The sequence below is a fragment of the Oncorhynchus masou genome, unplaced genomic scaffold (assembly GCF_036934945.1).
Source record: "Oncorhynchus masou masou isolate Uvic2021 unplaced genomic scaffold, UVic_Omas_1.1 unplaced_scaffold_881, whole genome shotgun sequence".
NCBI classification, from domain to species: Eukaryota; Metazoa; Chordata; class Actinopteri; order Salmoniformes; family Salmonidae; genus Oncorhynchus; species Oncorhynchus masou.
In genome coordinates this window covers 68,903-86,142 of record NW_027015275.1, presented here as the reverse complement: position 1 = coordinate 86,142, position 17,240 = coordinate 68,903, and the positions used below count along the sequence as shown (strand labels likewise).

Sequence of the window (17,240 nt, the reverse complement as noted above, 5' to 3'; positions counted from 1 at the left end):
TGTAGTAATTAGTTAGAGTATGTATTTTTCCATGTGATTGCTTTTGATTAAAAAAAACCGCTTTATCTGCCATCCCAATTAAAACTAATTAGAACATGTATTTTATTGGAAAATATATGTTGTATGTTTCTGGACGATGCACCATGCTGCCTTGTTGACAACATGACCAAGTGGTGTCGATTACTGTTCCATTTGAGAAGGGCGCTCCTCCCTCTCCGTTTTTGGCCGATGAGGTAAACGGCCATTGCCCAGTTCAATCCAGGCCAGTGTAAAATAATTCCCTCAATCATTCAAGGTTGTTTCGCTTCGACTGCAGAGAAGGAAGAAGACGTCTCGGACGAGCCAGTGGTTTATAAGTACAGCAGCGCCACGAATTTAGTGCAATGTCAGAGATCCAGGATCCGAAATCTGTACAGGACCTGACTGGGGTGGTGAGTCTTATTAGACCCAAATCCTTTCCATATCCTGTCCCATTTGAAAACCTGAGAACTAGCTAGCGTTAGCTAGCAGGCTGGCTAACTGGCTAAAGTTACTGTTTTTTTTTCTCCCCCAATCGTTTTTGTAGCAACATTAACTTTTTTTGTTGTTTTATCTCAATGAAATAGTTGCAGTCAAATTCTGTTTAGCTACATTACCTTTTGTTTTAGTCCTATTTAGCTAGCTAGCTACAACTATTGTTATTGAAATGTAACTGATAGATGGGTGATAGATGGCTAAATGTAATTGTGTTCCCGGCTTGTAAAAGCTTGACTTTTGTTTTTTCTTGACGACAAAACTGCAAATCCCCATGGTTTCCATGGTATCAGCGGTGTAGGCATCAGAGGCAGCTTCAACGCCCACAAAGTTCAATAGTATGCATGCATGCAATACGATTCTGCTAAGCTACAGGATATAAACGTGTCCACCCACACATAGCAACAAACAGTGATTACATGTTCTGTCCTCCTCTCTTACAGGTCCAGACATTGCTGCAGCAGATGCAGGATAAATTCCAGACCATGTCAGACCAGATCATTGGAAGAAATATCCTGCCTTTTTACAATTTCAATGCTATTTTTCACCATTTCAATGCTATCAAAGACAGACTTTTAGAATGACACCGTTTTATGTTACAATTGAATTGGATTGCTCATAGCGTAGTCTAATGATATCAATGACTTGATCATTCAGATACATGTAATGCACTCAACCCTGGAGGTTTTGTCAGCCCGGGTTTGAAGCAATTGTGTAAATCAATCACTATTATTTGTCACATGCTTCTTAAACAACAGTTGTAGACGAACAGTGAAATGTTCAACTTTTGCTAACATTTCCAAATACAGAGCATTAATATCGGCGTTGTATTACTGATGGACCGCTGTAACAAGCAGACAGATTGGGCCAAAGGGATTGGTGCTACATAGTTCTATGGATAGGAGTTTGGGATGTTTTGTAAAGTAGGCATGGTACCTGAATGTTGTTCCCACTTCCTTGACAAGAGTACTCGATGAGATGAGTGGCCGCATCGATGACCTGGAGAAGAACATTGGTGACCTGATGACCCAGGCTGGCGTGGAGGAGATGGAGGCGGAGAACAAGGTCAAGGAGGAACAGGGCTCTGCTTAAAAGGTAATCAACATGGAGTCCACTGAGCGTTCTTGCTTGTTTTTGTCATCTCCTATAGATCTCTCTGTGTGTGTGTGTGTGTGTGTGTTCGAAGGGTTTTTCCAATTAAACTGTCCAATATTTGTCAACAACACTGTGTATGTTTTCAGGTTGTAACTACTAGAACCAGATCCATATGTTGTTGTTTTTTTTTGGGGGGGGGGGGGTCTGATTACTATTTTTGGGGTGTCAAAAGTTCCCGATGCCAATATATTGTCTTTTTTAGAGTGGGAAATGAAAACGTGTCATCTTTCTACTCTGAATTCTCAGACATTTCCCTCCAAAAGAGCAATTGTCCAATAACTATGCTTCAAATGTCGATTTCATATTTTGTGACGATAATAATGTCATGCAAAATGGCTGCAGGTGTTCAGATCAGCGTGAGATTCCCTTGTTTCATTCTATTTATTCAATATCGGTTATCAGTGAATATCCGCCCGTACCTATTTAGTGGTTAAAAAGGACAATGTCGGTGATAGTACTGGTACCCCTTGACTTAATTACACATTTTGCGTTCCAGTCTGAATTTAAAATGGATTTAATGTATTTTTTTTGTCTAATCCATTTATCTACACACAATGCCCTATAATAACAAAGTGAAAACATGTTTTTTTGTTGAAAATATATTGAAAGATGAAATACAGAAATATCTAATTTACATCAGTATATACACCTCTTTGCTATGACGCTACAAATTGCATCCAATGTCCTTTGATCATGCTTGGGTATGTCTCTTAAACTTGATTTGAAATCTACATGTGGACCTGATTTCGAAAAAAAACACAGCAGTGTGTGTAAATAAAGTCCCACTGTTGACAGAGCAGAAACTATAGCATGAAGTCCAAGGAACTGTCCCGTAGTGCTCTGAGATATACTGAATGCTTAATCACAATTAAATCTGGGGGAAGGGTATAAAAACTGTTTAGATTGTTGAAGAAGTTTCCATGAGCCCAGTGGTCTCCATCATAGGAAATTGAAAAAATATGGAACTACCCAGACTGCTTAGAGCTGGCTGTCTGACCTAACTGAGCAAGAACCCAATGACCACTGTAACAGATCTACAGAGTTTCTTGGCTGAGATGGGAGAACCTGTCAGAAGGACAACAGTCTTTACAGCACTTCACCAATCTGGGCTTTATGGGAGAGTGGCCAGACAGAAGCCGCTCCTGAGAAAAGGGTACATGACCTGGTGTTTGCAAAAAGGCATGTAAAAGACAGAGCATCAGGCAAAATATCCTGTGGTCTGATGAGACAAAATATATAACTCTTTGGCGTGAATGTAAATCAGTGTCTGGAATAAACCAGGCACAGCTCATCACCTGTCTTAACACATTCCCTACTGTGAAGCATGGTGGTGGAAGTGTCATGCTATGGGGGATGCTTTTCAGCAGCAGTGACTGATAAGAATAGAGGGAACAATGAATGGAGCCAAATACAGGAAAATCTGTGATAAGAACCTGCTTCAGAGCGCAAACAACCTTAGACTGGGAGCAAAGAGTTACGTTTCAACGGGACAAGGACCCCAAGCATACAGCCAAAGCAACGCTTGAATGGCTTCAGAACAAGAATGTGAAAGTCCTTAAGTGGCGTACACTTGAGTCCCATTTAAAATCTGTGGAAAAACTTGAAGATTGCTGTTCACCGCCACTCCCCATCTAACTTAAGAAAGCTTGAGAAAATCTGCAAGGAAAAATTTGAGAAAATGCCCAAAATCCAGATGTGGAAAGCTGATACAGACATACCCGACACGACTCTAAGCTGATACGGACATACCCGACACGACTCTAAGCCGATACGGACATACCCGACACGACTCTAAGCCGATACGGACATACCCGACACGACTCTAAGCCGATACGGACATACCCGACACGACTCTAAGCCGATACGGACATACCCGACACGACTCTAAGCCGATACGGACATACCCGACACGACTCTAAGCCGATACGGACATACCCGACACGACTCTAAGCCGATACGGACATACCCGACACGACTCTAAGCCGATACGGACATACCCGACACGACTCTAAGCCGATACGGACATACCCGACACGACTCTAAGCCGATACGGACATACCCGACACGACTCTAAGCCGATACGGACATACCCGACACGACTCTAAGCCGATACGGACATACCCGACACGACTCTAAGCCGATACGGACATACCCGACACGACTCTAAGCCGATACGGACATACCCGACACGACTCTAAGCCGATACGGACATACCCGACACGACTCTAAGCCGATACGGACATACCCGACACGACTCTAAGCCGATACGGACATACCCGACACGACTCTAAGCCGATACGGACATACCCGACACTAAGCTGATACGGACATACCCGAAACGACTCTAAGCCGATACGGACATACCCGACACGACTCAAGGCTGTATTTGCCTCCAAACGTGCTTCCACAAAGTATTGACTCAGCTGTTAAAATTGTATGTAAATTAGATTTCTGTATTTCACGTTAAATAAATGAGCAAAAACTTCTAGACATGTTTTCACTTTGTCACCGTGGGGTATTGTGTGTCGATAGGGGGAGGTGTAAGATAATGCATTTTGAATTCAGGCTGTAACACAACCAGATGTTGAACATTTTCTAATGGCATTGTATCGGTCAGGCTCCAGTAACTAGTGTTTTTGTGATTTGAAAGATCTTTGGTTTATTTAACATGGCCTCTTCTCTTTCCACCCTCAGGTTTCCAAGTAACAGGATGGTGGAGACTAAATGGGAAACAGACAATTTTTCAGGAGTATTGTATATTTAAGTTTTTTTGTTTTAATTATTAGTATTTTAATTTACTGTGTCTGTAACATGTTTTATAGTAACTCTTGTAATAATGTTCACTCTTGACATTTTTTTTTTTTTTTGAATTGACTTTTTTTTTTTTTTGAATTGATATTTAACTTAACTTGAGACACTATCCTGAATAATGGCTCACTCAGGTGACTCGGGCTCACTCAGGTGACTCGGGCTCACTCAGGTGACTCGCTGGGCCAGTAACTGATTATGTCAACTAGCCAATTGAACATTTTAACAATATTTCAACACAAAACATTTACTGCTATTCAAATGTTCTAAAAAAAATTGTGTGTTAAGATTTCTTTACTTTCAGTCTTTTTCACAATAAACCAGGGCTTGCATACACTTTTGGTCCTCTTCTCTCATACAGGTTGAAAACAGCAGTGCCTCGAGGACATGAGTTGTGCACAAAATGCTTCAAAGAAGCTGTCAATATCTCTGAATAAATGCCCCCTCGGGAAGGATATAACGCCCAGTTTAAAAAGCAGTGAACACCCACATCCACCATACTCAAGGAGTTGGGTTTTAAAAATGTAACAGAGGGAAGGATATAAATCCCAGTTTAAAAAGCAGTGAACACCCACATCCACCATACTCAAGGCGTTGGGTTTTAAAAATGCAACAGAGCGAAGCATGAAATGGAAATGCACAATTTGTATGCTACTGCAATTTATTCTAATATTTTCAATTGGAAAGTCAGTGTATGACACATTGCAAACTGGTACATGTTACAAATGTGACATTACTCCGACTACCATGGAATTACATAGGTTTGGGCACTGATCTACACTGTCAAAATAGAAAGGACAACAACCCTGAAATATCTTGCTTCGTTTGAAAAGTTGGTGCAGAATGTCTTGCAAGTCCATCAGGACAGGGCAATTCACCCATTGGAGCCAAATCGGCCCAGCTGTGTGTGAGAGAAAGTCTTGCAGGTGGCAGCGTTAGCTTCTTTATTTTTTGTATGATTAAGAATATTATGCTTTGAACATGACATCAACAGAGGTGTCTTTACAGCTGAGATTAGACAAATAATGTTGTTTATATTTCAGATTTTTGTATTACCCCTCTGTGCGCAGATTTATAGATATATCGTTTGCTGTCATATGGATTTAACTACAACTACCTTAGAACCATAGCTACCGCACATCAATTTGTGCCATAGATAGGTCGACCGGGAAACCGGTTTCTGAACAACTGGTTAAATTGTACTTGGGGGGAAAAAAAGAGTAGTGGTGAGAGTCAATGTAGTATTGCCGTATAGAATAGTCCTTTGTGCTCACATGCCATCTTTATGCAGATAGACTTATTGCACGATATTTGCTGCTCTTCACTTGCTTTCTATCGGAGTGTGACTGCAGAAGAGCGTAGATCCTATCAGCTGTCGTTGGATTCTTAGGAAGCGCTTTAGAGGTTGTTTATGCAGCACTACTTTTGTGTACATCCGATTATTTTTTAACAAAGTCAGGAAATAATAGTGTTATATTTTTCGAAATCATCAGTTAACTTAATTTAATTGTCAAAACGACTTTAATATATGTTTAATCTTAAACTATTGGACATGATTGATGCCGAATGGCTGGAGTATTCCTCGGGTCTATTTCTTCTGGATGGCAGTGCTTCGCCTTTCTCCTCGCTCCCTGTGCTATAGCCGCCATCTTGAATTTTAATCTTAATTTCTGAAATGTTTTGTTTCCGACGATATTTTTTCCCCGATTACAGTGTCGTACCTATCCTGGATTATTTTTTTTGTTGTTGTTGAAGGATTATCTAATGTTCCTGCTCATCTTGGAATAAATATTGAGTGAGTATTTTTACGTTAATTGTTCAATCGGTGAATGGTCGTTGCAAGACGTCCCTGACACTTTTCTATGGGTGGAAAAATGTTTTCAGAACGTAAGTTACCTCGCTAACAACTGTGCCGTTTTGTAGCCAGCTAGTTACGGTAACATTTGTCAGGTAATGTAGATAACTAGAGGGCTATTAAACATCCAAACTCAGCCATGATAGTAAGTTACCTAGTAATAAAGAAAACAAACGAGATATGGACAAGCAAGTCAGTTTTCCTGAACTAGCGATGCTAGCTGGCTAGCTAACCTCGGTTATTGGGCCTGGGCGAGTATTTTGTCTATCTTGCTTTTCAAAAACAGATAGTTAACGTTTAGCTACGTGTTGTTTATCGTACAGTGTTTGTATATTAGAGGTGTATTTACGATCGACTTCTGTGTTGAAAATCACTAGCTAGATTGTTTCGGTACCTATCTGGTAGATAATTAGCTAGCTGTACAGATGATTTGCTTTAGCTAGTTAACACGGGTGTTTTACTCTACTGTTATTGATTGTTAGCTAACTAACATTACTAAACCCTGTTAACACCAAGGCATTGAAACGAATATCAGTGCCGGTGAGTGAGATGTGTATGTCAACTTTCTGTAAATGGTCAGTCGCTTTCAAGTTTAAGACATCCATAATTTGTTAAGCTAATGCCGGGCCAACCTACATAGCTATGTAACATCGCTAAATATTGTGTAATGTCCACCCTCTGACATGCAAATAGACTACATTAACGACGAGTTGGCTATCATCAGGCCTCTGTTTGAAATGGAAAGTTGGCAAACATGTATCAGTGGTGTCCTTCCGGGTCCTCGTTGAACACTTTTCTCAAAACAGTCAACTAACTAGCGAACGTTAACTCGCACATGATATGGTAACGTTTCTGACATTGATATACCCCTCAGAATGAGGTGTTGCACTAATTTGCCAGCTGGTTTTTGACAAGAGGCCCTGTCAGTACAACCTCTTGTGTTGTTGTTAGCTTGTACTGACGTTACGCCGGGGCGTATTTCAATTGCTAGTGTTCAAGGCTGTAGCTAGCTAAAGAAGTGTTACCAAATCCATTGTTCCATAAAATAAATGCATGGCTTCTATTGCCCTTTAGTTTAACTTCCGATCAATATTTTATTGTTATGTGTGTATCTGGCTGGCAAATAAGACATCATCACACACGTCTCAAACGTACCAAATTTGAGTCAGCCAAGGCGGCTTCCCTCATTCGACCACTAAGTGGCGCTGCAGATATAATCTAAATCAGAATCTGAAGATTCTACACCATTTATATTTTCGATTATTATATAGATTTTTTTTTACTGTTGAGAGTTAAACTATAAATAACTTTTTTATTTATCACATGCTTTGTAAATACAACAGGTGTAGACTAACAGTGAAATGCTTACTTACGGACCTTCCCAACAATGCAGAGAGAGAAATAGAAGAATTACAGAAAGATATAACGTTTTTAGCCAGTAGGAAATATGATATATATATTTTTTACTTGTCCGAAAGCTTAAGCCCCCCCCCCCCCCCCCCCACACACACACACACATAAAAAAGGTCTAACACAAATCAAATGCATTACTATCTATCTTTCCATAGAGCATCAGACAATGTAGGCCTGTCTCAAAATACAACACGGCCCCTTTTAAGGCTTGCCTGGAGGTTGGTGCACCACCCTCGGTAGCCTGTGAAATATTGCAACATTACAATTACACCTAAATACTTTTGGTCTTTTTCTAAAATAATACCCTCCAGGGCTTGAAATTGAGGCCATCCTGTCTTCCCTGGGACAATAAGATATACAGTACCAGTCAAAAGTTTGGACACCTACTCATTCAAGGGTTTTTATTTGTTTTTTTTACTATTTTCTACATTGTAGAATAATAGTGAAGACATCAACTATGAAATAACAAATTGAATAATGTAGTTACCAAAAAAGTGTTGAACGAATCAAGATATATTTTCGATTCTTCAAAGTAGCCACCCTTTGTCTTGATGACAACTTTACACGTTCTTGGAATTGTGCCAACCAGCTTAACCTGGAATGCTTTTCCAACAGTCTTGAAGGAGTTCCCACATATACTGAGCACTTGTTGGCTGCTTTTCCTTCACTCTGTGGTCCATCTCATCCCAAACCATCTCAATTCGGTTGAGGTCGGGTGATTGTGGAGGCCAGGTCATCTGATGCAGCACACCATCACTCTCCTTCTTGGTAAAATAGCCCTTGCACAGCCTGGAGGTGTGTTGGGTCATTGTCCTGTTGAAAAACAAATGATAGTCCCACTAAGCGCAAACCAGATGGGATGGCATGTTTCTTCAGAATGCAGTGGTAGCCATGCTGGTGAAGTGTACCTTGAATTCTAAATAAATCACAGCAAGTGATTTATTAGTGTCACAGCAAAGCACCCCCATACCATCACACCACCACCTCCACACTTCAGTGGGAACCACACACACGCAGAGATCATGCATTCACCTACTTAGCTTGTTGATGTGGACACCAAGGAACTTGAAGCTCTCAACCTGCTCCACTGACCACGCGGTCAGGTCTCTGACCTCCTCCCTATAGGGTGTCTCGTCGTTGTTGGTGATCAGGCCTACCACTGTTGTGTCATCGGCAAACTTGATGATGGTGTTGGAGTCGTGCCTGGCTGTGCAATCATGACTGAAAAAGGAGTACATGAGGGGCCTGAGCATGCACCCCTGAGGGGTCCCCGTGTTGAGGATCAGCGTGGGGGATGTGTTGTTACCTACCCTTACCACCTGGGGGCGGTCCATCAGGAAGTCCAGGATCCAGTTGCAGAGGGAGGTGTTTAGTCCCAGGGTCCTTAGCTTATTGATGAGCATTGAGGGCACTATAGTGTTGAACACCGAGCTGTAGTCAATGAATAGCATTCTCATACAGGTATTCCTTTTGTCCAGGAGGGAAAGGGCAGTGTGGAGTGCAATAGAGATTATATCATCTGTGGATCTGTTAGGGCGGTATGCAAATTGGAGTGGGTCTAGGGTTTCTGTGATAATGGTCATGAAGTGAGTTATGACCAGCCTTTCTGTTAGGCTAGTTCTGTTAGGCAAGTCAGTTAAGAACAAATTCTTATTTTCAATGACGGCCTAGGAACAGTGGGTTAACTGCCTGTTCAGGGGCAGAACGACAGATTTGTACCTTGTCAGCTCGGGGGTTTGAACTTGCAACCTTCCAGTTACTAGTCCAACACTCTAACCGCTAGGCTACACTGCCGCTTAGGAGATGGGCTGTGGGCCTACTGTTGTTCCCATCTATTAAGTTTAGAACTAAACGATAGGTTCGTCTTTTCATTTTCTTCTCTTTTAAAAACAGTAGCCATTTTGCTTTCCAAACTATGTTTTCCCACCATTGTATTGATAAATGTTGCGATATGCCTGGCTGGGCCGTCTTTTACTTTACACTGACTGTCACAACTCAATCATCTATTAGGGTATTTACCAAGCTGGCTGCCTTTCCTTACAACTGTAGGCAATGTGATTTAAAAAAAAAAATATTAATTACGGCTAGGGGAAGCTAATGACCCTCTGTGGCCAAATCATGCTTTAGTAGCTTATATAAATGATTTGATTTAGTTCTGTACAGACAGGAGTAGGCTAATTAGGCTATGTAATTTTGGCAATTTAATTCAATTTACTTAGGCAGTGTGTCTATAAGAAAGACTCAGGGAAAGCTATGTCAATCTACCATCCCCCCCATTGTAGAAAAGTTGCTCTATTCTATTGGTCAGCTTGTCCAGAAAGAAATGGCCCCAACCAGACTCCGGGATGATAGATCACAAATTCATACAACCAGTAGGCCTAGGCTAAGTAAAAATAAAACGATCAGAACGTTTTAGCTTCAAATGTTGATCAACTATTATTTGTTAACATTATTAGTGCAGTAGGGTATGGGTGAATGGGCATCTGGCTACCAGACAATGAGAGAATGTTGAAAACCAACAGAATATGAGAGAAAGAGTCTACTGGTTTCAATGATATGTCTTAATAAAACAATAGACTGCTGGTTTCAATGGTAGATGTCTTTATAAAACAATAGACTACTGGTTTCAATGATATGTCTTAATAAAACAATAGTCTACTGGTTTCAATGGTAGATGGAAGTCTTTATTAAACAATAGACTACTGGTTTCAATGGTATGTCTTAATAAAACAATAGACTACTGGTTTCAATGATATGTCTTAATAAAACAATAGTCTACTGGTTTCAATGGTAGATGGAAGTCTTTATTAAACAATAGTCTACTGGTTTCAATGGTAGATGGAAGTCTTTATTAAACAATAGCCTACTGGTTTCAATGGTGTGTCTTTATAAAACAATAGTCTACCGGTTTCAATGGTAGATGTCTTTATAAAACAATAGACTACTGGTTTCAATGGTAGATGTCTTTATAAAACAATAGTCTACTGGTTTCAATGGTAGATGTCTTTATAAAACAATAGTCTACTGGTTTCAATGGTAGATGGAAGTCTTTATTAAACAATAGTCTACTGGTTTCAATGGTAGATGGAAGTCTTTATTAAACAATAGCCTACTGGTTTCAATGGTGTGTCTTTATAAAACAATAGTCTACCGGTTTCAATGGTAGATGTCTTTATTAAACAATAGACTACTGGTTTCAATGGTATGTCTTAATAAAACAATAGACTACTGGTTTCAATGATATGTCTTAATAAAACAATAGTCTACTGGTTTCAATGGTAGATGGAAGTCTTTATTAAACAATAGTCTACTGGTTTCAATGGTAGATGGAAGTCTCTTTTAAACAATAGTCTACTGGTTTCAATGGTAGATGGAAGTCTCTTTTAAACAATAGACTACTGGTTTCAATGGTATGTCTTTATAAAACAATAGTCTACCGGTTTCAATGGTAGATGTCTTTATAAAACAATAGACTACTGGTTTCAATGGTAGATGTCTTTATAAAACAATAGTCTACTGGTTTCAATGGTAGATGTCTTTATAAAACAATAGACTACTGGTTTCAATGGTATGTCTTTATAAAACAATAGTCTACCGGTTTCAATGGTAGATGTCTTTATAAAACAATAGACTACTGGTTTCAATGGTAGATGTCTTTATAAAACAATAGTCTACTGGTTTCAATGGTAGATGTCTTTATAAAACAATAGTCTACTGGTTTCAATGGTAGATGGAAGTCTTTATTAAACAATAGACTACTGGTTTCAATGGTATGTCTTAATAAAACAATAGACTACTGGTTTCAATGATATGTCTTAATAAAACAATAGTCTACTGGTTTCAATGGTAGATGGAAGTCTTTATTAAACAATAGTCTACTGGTTTCAATGGTAGATGTCTTTATAAAACAATAGTCTACTGGTTTCAATGGTAGATGTCTTTATAAAACAATAGTCTACTGGTTTCAATGGTAGATGGAAGTCTTTATTAAACAATAGACTACTGGTTTCAATGGTATGTCTTAATAAAACAATAGACTACTGGTTTCAATGATATGTCTTAATAAAACAATAGTCTACTGGTTTCAATGGTAGATGGAAGTCTTTATTAAACAATAGTCTACTGGTTTCAATGGTAGATGGAAGTCTCTTTTAAACAATAGTCTACTGGTTTCAATGGTAGATGGAAGTCTCTTTTAAACAATAGACTACTGGTTTCAATGGTATGTCTTTATAAAACAATAGTCTACCGGTTTCAATGGTAGATGTCTTTATAAAACAATAGACTACTGGTTTCAATGGTAGATGTCTTTATAAAACAATAGTCTACTGGTTTCAATGGTAGATGTCTTTATAAAACAATAGACTACTGGTTTCAATGGTATGTCTTTATAAAACAATAGTCTACCGGTTTCAATGGTAGATGTCTTTATAAAACAATAGACTACTGGTTTCAATGGTAGATGTCTTTATAAAACAATAGTCTACTGGTTTCAATGGTAGATGTCTTTATAAAACAATAGTCTACTGGTTTCAATGGTAGATGTCTTTATAAAACAATAGTCTACTGGTTTCAATGGTAGATGTCTTTATAAAACAATAGTCTACTGGTTTCAATGGTAGATGTCTTTATAAAACAATAGACTACTGGTTTCAATGGTAGATGTCTTTATAAAACAATAGTCTACTGGTTTCAATGGTAGATGTCTTTATAAAACAATAGACTACTGGTTTCAATGGTAGATGTCTTTATAAAACAATACACTACTGGTTTCAATGGCATATGGAAGTCTTTCTAAAAAATAATTGCCTCCTTTGATATGGTGGGATTTTGCCAAGGCTACTTTGTGGCATGGTAAAACATGTTAAACGTCCAGTCCCTGAGTCCCGTCCAGGACAGCCCTCACCCCTTGGTTCTTCTCGGGGGCTCCTCCATCTGGCTTCTCCGTATACACTTACAAGCTGGTCCGGTGTCTCGGTTATCGAAACGGATCATTCTGGAAATAATCAGGAAGTTTTCCAGAGACATTGTTGCACGGAAAGGTTCTCTGTCAGTTTCTGCATCCCACAGGGATTCTGTGGATTCTCCATTTGGATCTGAAAACACCAACAAGGAGAAGAACCCCAGAGTTTGCATGTTAATGAGTTTGGTCCATCTCCTTCCATCTCGCTCCAAAAACACACCTTCCCTCCCAAATTAGTGCAGTCCTGAATGATTTTCTGTATGGTGTCTGGGATAAACAGTTGAAGAGAAGACTTTATGTCCTACTCTGCTTGTATGAACTGAGTAACCGCCATCCGCGTCGTCCCTGGTTCCATCCTCCCCGTTAGCAGTCGTGTGGGGGGGGGGGGGGGGCTCATTCCTTGGGCAAGAACACCGTTCAATTTCACCATTTTTTTTAACGTCCATATTTCTCCTCCTGCAGGCTGATGATGAGCTAGTTGCTGACGGGCTGACCCTGGGGCTGGTCCTGAGCCTGGGGCTGGTCCTGAGCCTGGGGCTGGTCCTGAGCCTGGGGCTGGTCCTGACCCTGGGGCTGACCCTGGGGCTGACCCTGGGGCTGACCCTGGGGCTGGCCCTGGGGCTGGCTAAGGGTCAATCTCATCCTCTTCTTACAACTCACTGTTAGATTCTGAATTGACAGAGACATGATCCTCATTCCAAAGTGGAAGACGCTCCTCTCTCTGCAAAAATTGTTTCTAAGGCCCTCTGAGCAGAGATTATTTTTGCCATACTGATTGATTGTGGTAAGGAGTCACACATGCAAAGCTATTTATTTGTTGTGTCCCTCCCCCAATTTGCACCTGGCTGGGGTAAAGTGTGGGGAAATACAGAATTTTTTACAATGTATCGAAATAATGTACTGTAATAACATTGTGCAGGTTCCCGCAAGACATTGTGTAGTTTCACACACTACAAAGGGTAAAGAGTGTGAGAAAAGCGGGAGACAGACAGGTTCTTGGTGCTGTGTGTAAACAGCAGGCCCAGGGAGGAAGGCAGGGAGACAGGTTCTTGGTGCTGTGTGTAAACAGCAGGCCCAGGGACGAGGAAGACAGGTTCTTGGTGCTGTGTGTAAACAGCAGGCCCAGGGAGGAGGGAGACAGGTTCTTGGTGCTGTGTGTAAACAGCAGGCCCAGGGACGAGGAAGACAGGTTCTTGGTGCTGTGTGTAAACAGCAGGCCCAGGGAGGAGGGAGACAGGTTCTTGGTGCTGTGTGTAAACAGCAGGCCCAGGGAGGAGGGAGACAGACAGGCAGGGAGACAGGTTCTTGGTGCTGTGTGTAAACAGCAGGCCCAGGGAGGAAGACAGACGGGCAGGGAGACAGGTTCTTGGTGCTGTGTGTAAACAGCAGGCCCAGGGAGGAGGAAGACAGACAGGCAGGGAGACAGGTTCTTGGTGCTGTGTGTAAACAGCAGGCCCAGGGAGGAGGAAGACAGACGGGCAGGGAGACAGGTTCTTGGTGCTGTGTGTAAACAGCAGGCCCAGGGAGGAGGAAGACAGGTTCTTGGTGCTGTGTGTAAACAGCAGGCCCAGGGAGGAGGAAGACAGACGGGCAGGGAGACAGGTTCTTGGTGCTGTGTGTAAACAGCAGGCCCAGGGAGGAGGAAGACCGAGTGAAGGCACACAGCAAACCTTTTTGTTTAATTTTTCATTGTTTTCACCAACACACACTTTTCCACACTTGTATTACCCTCGGGTCCAGCTGGCCTAACACCACATATGTAATATAAATGTGTAGGGGGGTGCACAGTGTGCCCTCAATGAAAATGAGCCAAGGCCAATGTGTCTCAGGTTGAAAAAATAAATCATAGTATAATTTTTCTTTAGTAAACGTTGAAAATTGGTCCCACAGACCCGAACACCACAAGAGTTAATGAAGCCGATGACTGATGAGGTAAACTCTTCAATGCCATCGTTTGAATCTCGGAACATATTCCACTCTGTGCTAGCAAAACAGTCCTGTAGCTTAGCAACCGCTTCATCGGACCACTTCCGTCACTGGTACTTCCTGTTTTGAATTGTCCTGTAGCTTAGCAACCGCTTCATCGGACCACTTCCGTCACTGGTACTTCCTGTTTTGAATTGTCCTGTAGCTTAGCAACCGCTTCATCGGACCACTTCCGTCACTGGTACTTCCTGTTTTGAATTGTCCTGTAGCTTAGCAACCGCTTCATCGGACCACTTCCGTCACTGGTACTTCCTGTTTTGAATTGTCCTGTAGCTTAGCAACCGCTTCATCGGACCACTTCCGTTACTGGTACTTCCTGTTTTGAATTGTCCTGTAGCTTAGCAACCGCTTCATCGGACCACTTCCGTCACTGGTACCTCCTGTTTTGAATTTTTCCTTGTAAGCAGGAATCAGAAGGATATCGTTATGGTCATATTTGGCCAAATGGTGGGTGAGGGAGAGCTTTGTATGTGTTTCTGTGTGGAGTGAAGGAGATCAAGACGCCTCTAGTTGCACAGGGGACATGTTGCAATTTATAAATGTGGTTGTGCATCAGCAGTTTCTCTCATATCATTCACTGACAGTCACTCAATTACTCAATTAGCCCTTGTCAGCAAAAAACAAATTATATTCGTAAGTTAGTCTAGCGGCTAGCTATCTAAACTTGTAGTAATCATGGTTGAATTACCGACCACTTTTGATTTTTAGTTTCTCTCTCACTCAAATATCATATTAAAAACTGCAAACATTTCTCTCCACCATGTGGAAAAGTATATAGATTTGAAGGAAATAAGCTGTAAAACTACATGTTTTTGACTCTGCTAAAATTGCTAAATCTTCTCTTCGCCCCATGGCAAAATGTGTAGAATGGCAGGAAATTCATTTTTTAATACATTTTTTTTCTCTGCTGTCCGGTGGGGGGCTAAAGTGATTTGCTCGCAAGGTGGGGGGGAAACAATTTCTCATAGGGGCCCCAAAATGCTAGGGCTGGCTTGGACTGAAAATATGGGTACGCAGGCACTTTGATCGGGCCCAGGGTGGAGACCATGTCTTCAGTATGACTGGATGATGTAATGAGATGGTGTGTGTGGTCTCTAACCGGGCCCACACCCATCTCTTCAGGGTGGAGACCTTTTCTTCAGTATCACTGGATGATGTAATGAGATGGTGTGTGTGTGTGGTCTCTAACCGGGCCCACACCCATCTCTTCAGGGTGGAGACCATGTCTTCAGTATGACTGGATGATGTAATGAGATGGTGTGTGTGTGGTCTCTAACCGGGCCCACACCCATCTCTTCAGGGTGGAGACCATGTCTTCAGTATGACTGGATGATGTAATGAGATGGTGTGTGTGTGGTCTCTAACCGGGCCCACACCCATCTCTTCAGGGTGGAGACCATGTCTTCAGTATGACTGGATGATGTAATGAGATGGTGTGTGTGTGGTCTCTAACCGGGCCCACACCCATCTCTTCAGGGTGGAGACCATGTCTTCAGTATGACTGGATGATGTAATGAGATGGTGTGTGTGTGTGGTCTCTAACCGGGCCCACACCCATCTCTTCAGGGTGGAGACCATGTCTTCAGTATGACTGGATGATGGTGTGTGTGTGGTCTCTAACCGGGCCCACACCCATCTCTTCAGGGTGGAGACCATGTCTTCAGTATGACTGGATGATGGTGTGTGTGGTCTCTAACCGGGCCCACACCCATCTCTTCAGGGTGGAGACCATGTCTTCAGTATGACTGGATGATGGTGTGTGTGTGGTCTCTAACCGGGCCCACACCCATCTCTTCAGGGTGGAGACCATGTCTTCAGTATGACTGGATGATGGTGTGTGTGTGGTCTCTAACCGGGCCCACACCCATCTCTTCAGGGTGGAGACCATGTCTTCAGTATGACTGGATGATGGTGTGTGTGTGGTCTCTAACCGGGCCTTCATCCATTCCTCTTCCCACCCCAGGTGACAGCCCCTAGCTTCCAGTCTTCCCCACTCTGAGTGCTCCCTCAACTCAGAGACTCAATGCAACTGGACCAGGGGGCTTGTGGGCATGAAGTGGCTGGGCCAATCCAAGAGCATGGTGTTGAATGGCAGCAGGTACTCCACCAGTGAGCAGCAGCCCGTGAGCCAGAGCCAGACCCGCTCCCAGCAGCAGCTACACCCACAGAGGAGCTCTCTCCGACCAGGGACTGGCAGCAGGAGATGTAGCCGCCGTGAGTACTGGGACTGGGAATATATTCTATCATATGTGGGTCATATTCATAAGTGTACACCGTATCAAAACATTTTACAATGGGAAAACATTTTGCAGCAAAAAAACAAGAGTTTCTTATTGGACGCGTTCAGGTAATCCTGTCCCATTTTCAGTCCGTTGGCTTCAGTTTGTTTCCTCGTGAATGACCCTGGGCCTAGTTCAGTTAGGACACAACATTTTGAAACAGAGCCGTACGTAGGCCTACTGTGTACTTGATACTGTCCAATAACAGCACAGGTTTTTAGCTTTCTGTTGCAAAATGTTTCGCTATGGAATGACCCACTTATCCGAA

The 17,240-nt window shown here is 41.9% G+C and overlaps 2 protein-coding genes across 2 annotated transcripts in view; both read left to right on the top strand.

Moving 5' to 3' along the window:
• The first annotated feature begins 279 nt into the window (after positions 1-279).
• LOC135537984 (heat shock factor-binding protein 1-like) lies at positions 280-4,812 on the top strand. Its single transcript, XM_064963991.1, has 4 exons — positions 280-431; positions 957-1,023; positions 1,484-1,608; positions 4,363-4,812. Exons 1-3 carry the CDS (start codon positions 384-386, stop codon positions 1,603-1,605), a joined length of 237 nt encoding a protein of 78 aa, XP_064820063.1. The 5' UTR covers positions 280-383; the 3' UTR covers positions 1,606-1,608; positions 4,363-4,812.
• A 716-nt stretch (positions 4,813-5,528) lies between these two features.
• LOC135537985 (histone-lysine N-methyltransferase KMT5B-like) overlaps positions 5,529-17,240 on the top strand; it is a 50,138-nt gene continuing 38,426 nt past the window's right edge. The window contains exons 1-2 of the mRNA XM_064963992.1: positions 5,529-6,271; positions 16,657-16,907. Of these exons, the coding sequence (XP_064820064.1) occupies positions 16,745-16,907 (163 nt within the window). The 5' untranslated portion in view covers positions 5,529-6,271; positions 16,657-16,744. The remainder of the gene's footprint in view (positions 6,272-16,656; positions 16,908-17,240) is intronic.

Bases quoted from the DNA above. Each gene is read 5' to 3' on its own strand.
- LOC135537984 (XM_064963991.1), top strand. From the start codon at position 384: ATGTCAGAGATCCAGGATCCGAAATCTGTACAGGACCTGACTGGGGTG. The intron at 432-956 runs GTGAGTCTTATT...CCTCTCTTACAG, and splicing joins TACAGGACCTGACTGGGGTG to GTCCAGACATTGCTGCAGCA. The intron at 1,024-1,483 runs ATATCCTGCCTT...TGACAAGAGTAC, and splicing joins AGACCAGATCATTGGAAGAA to TCGATGAGATGAGTGGCCGC.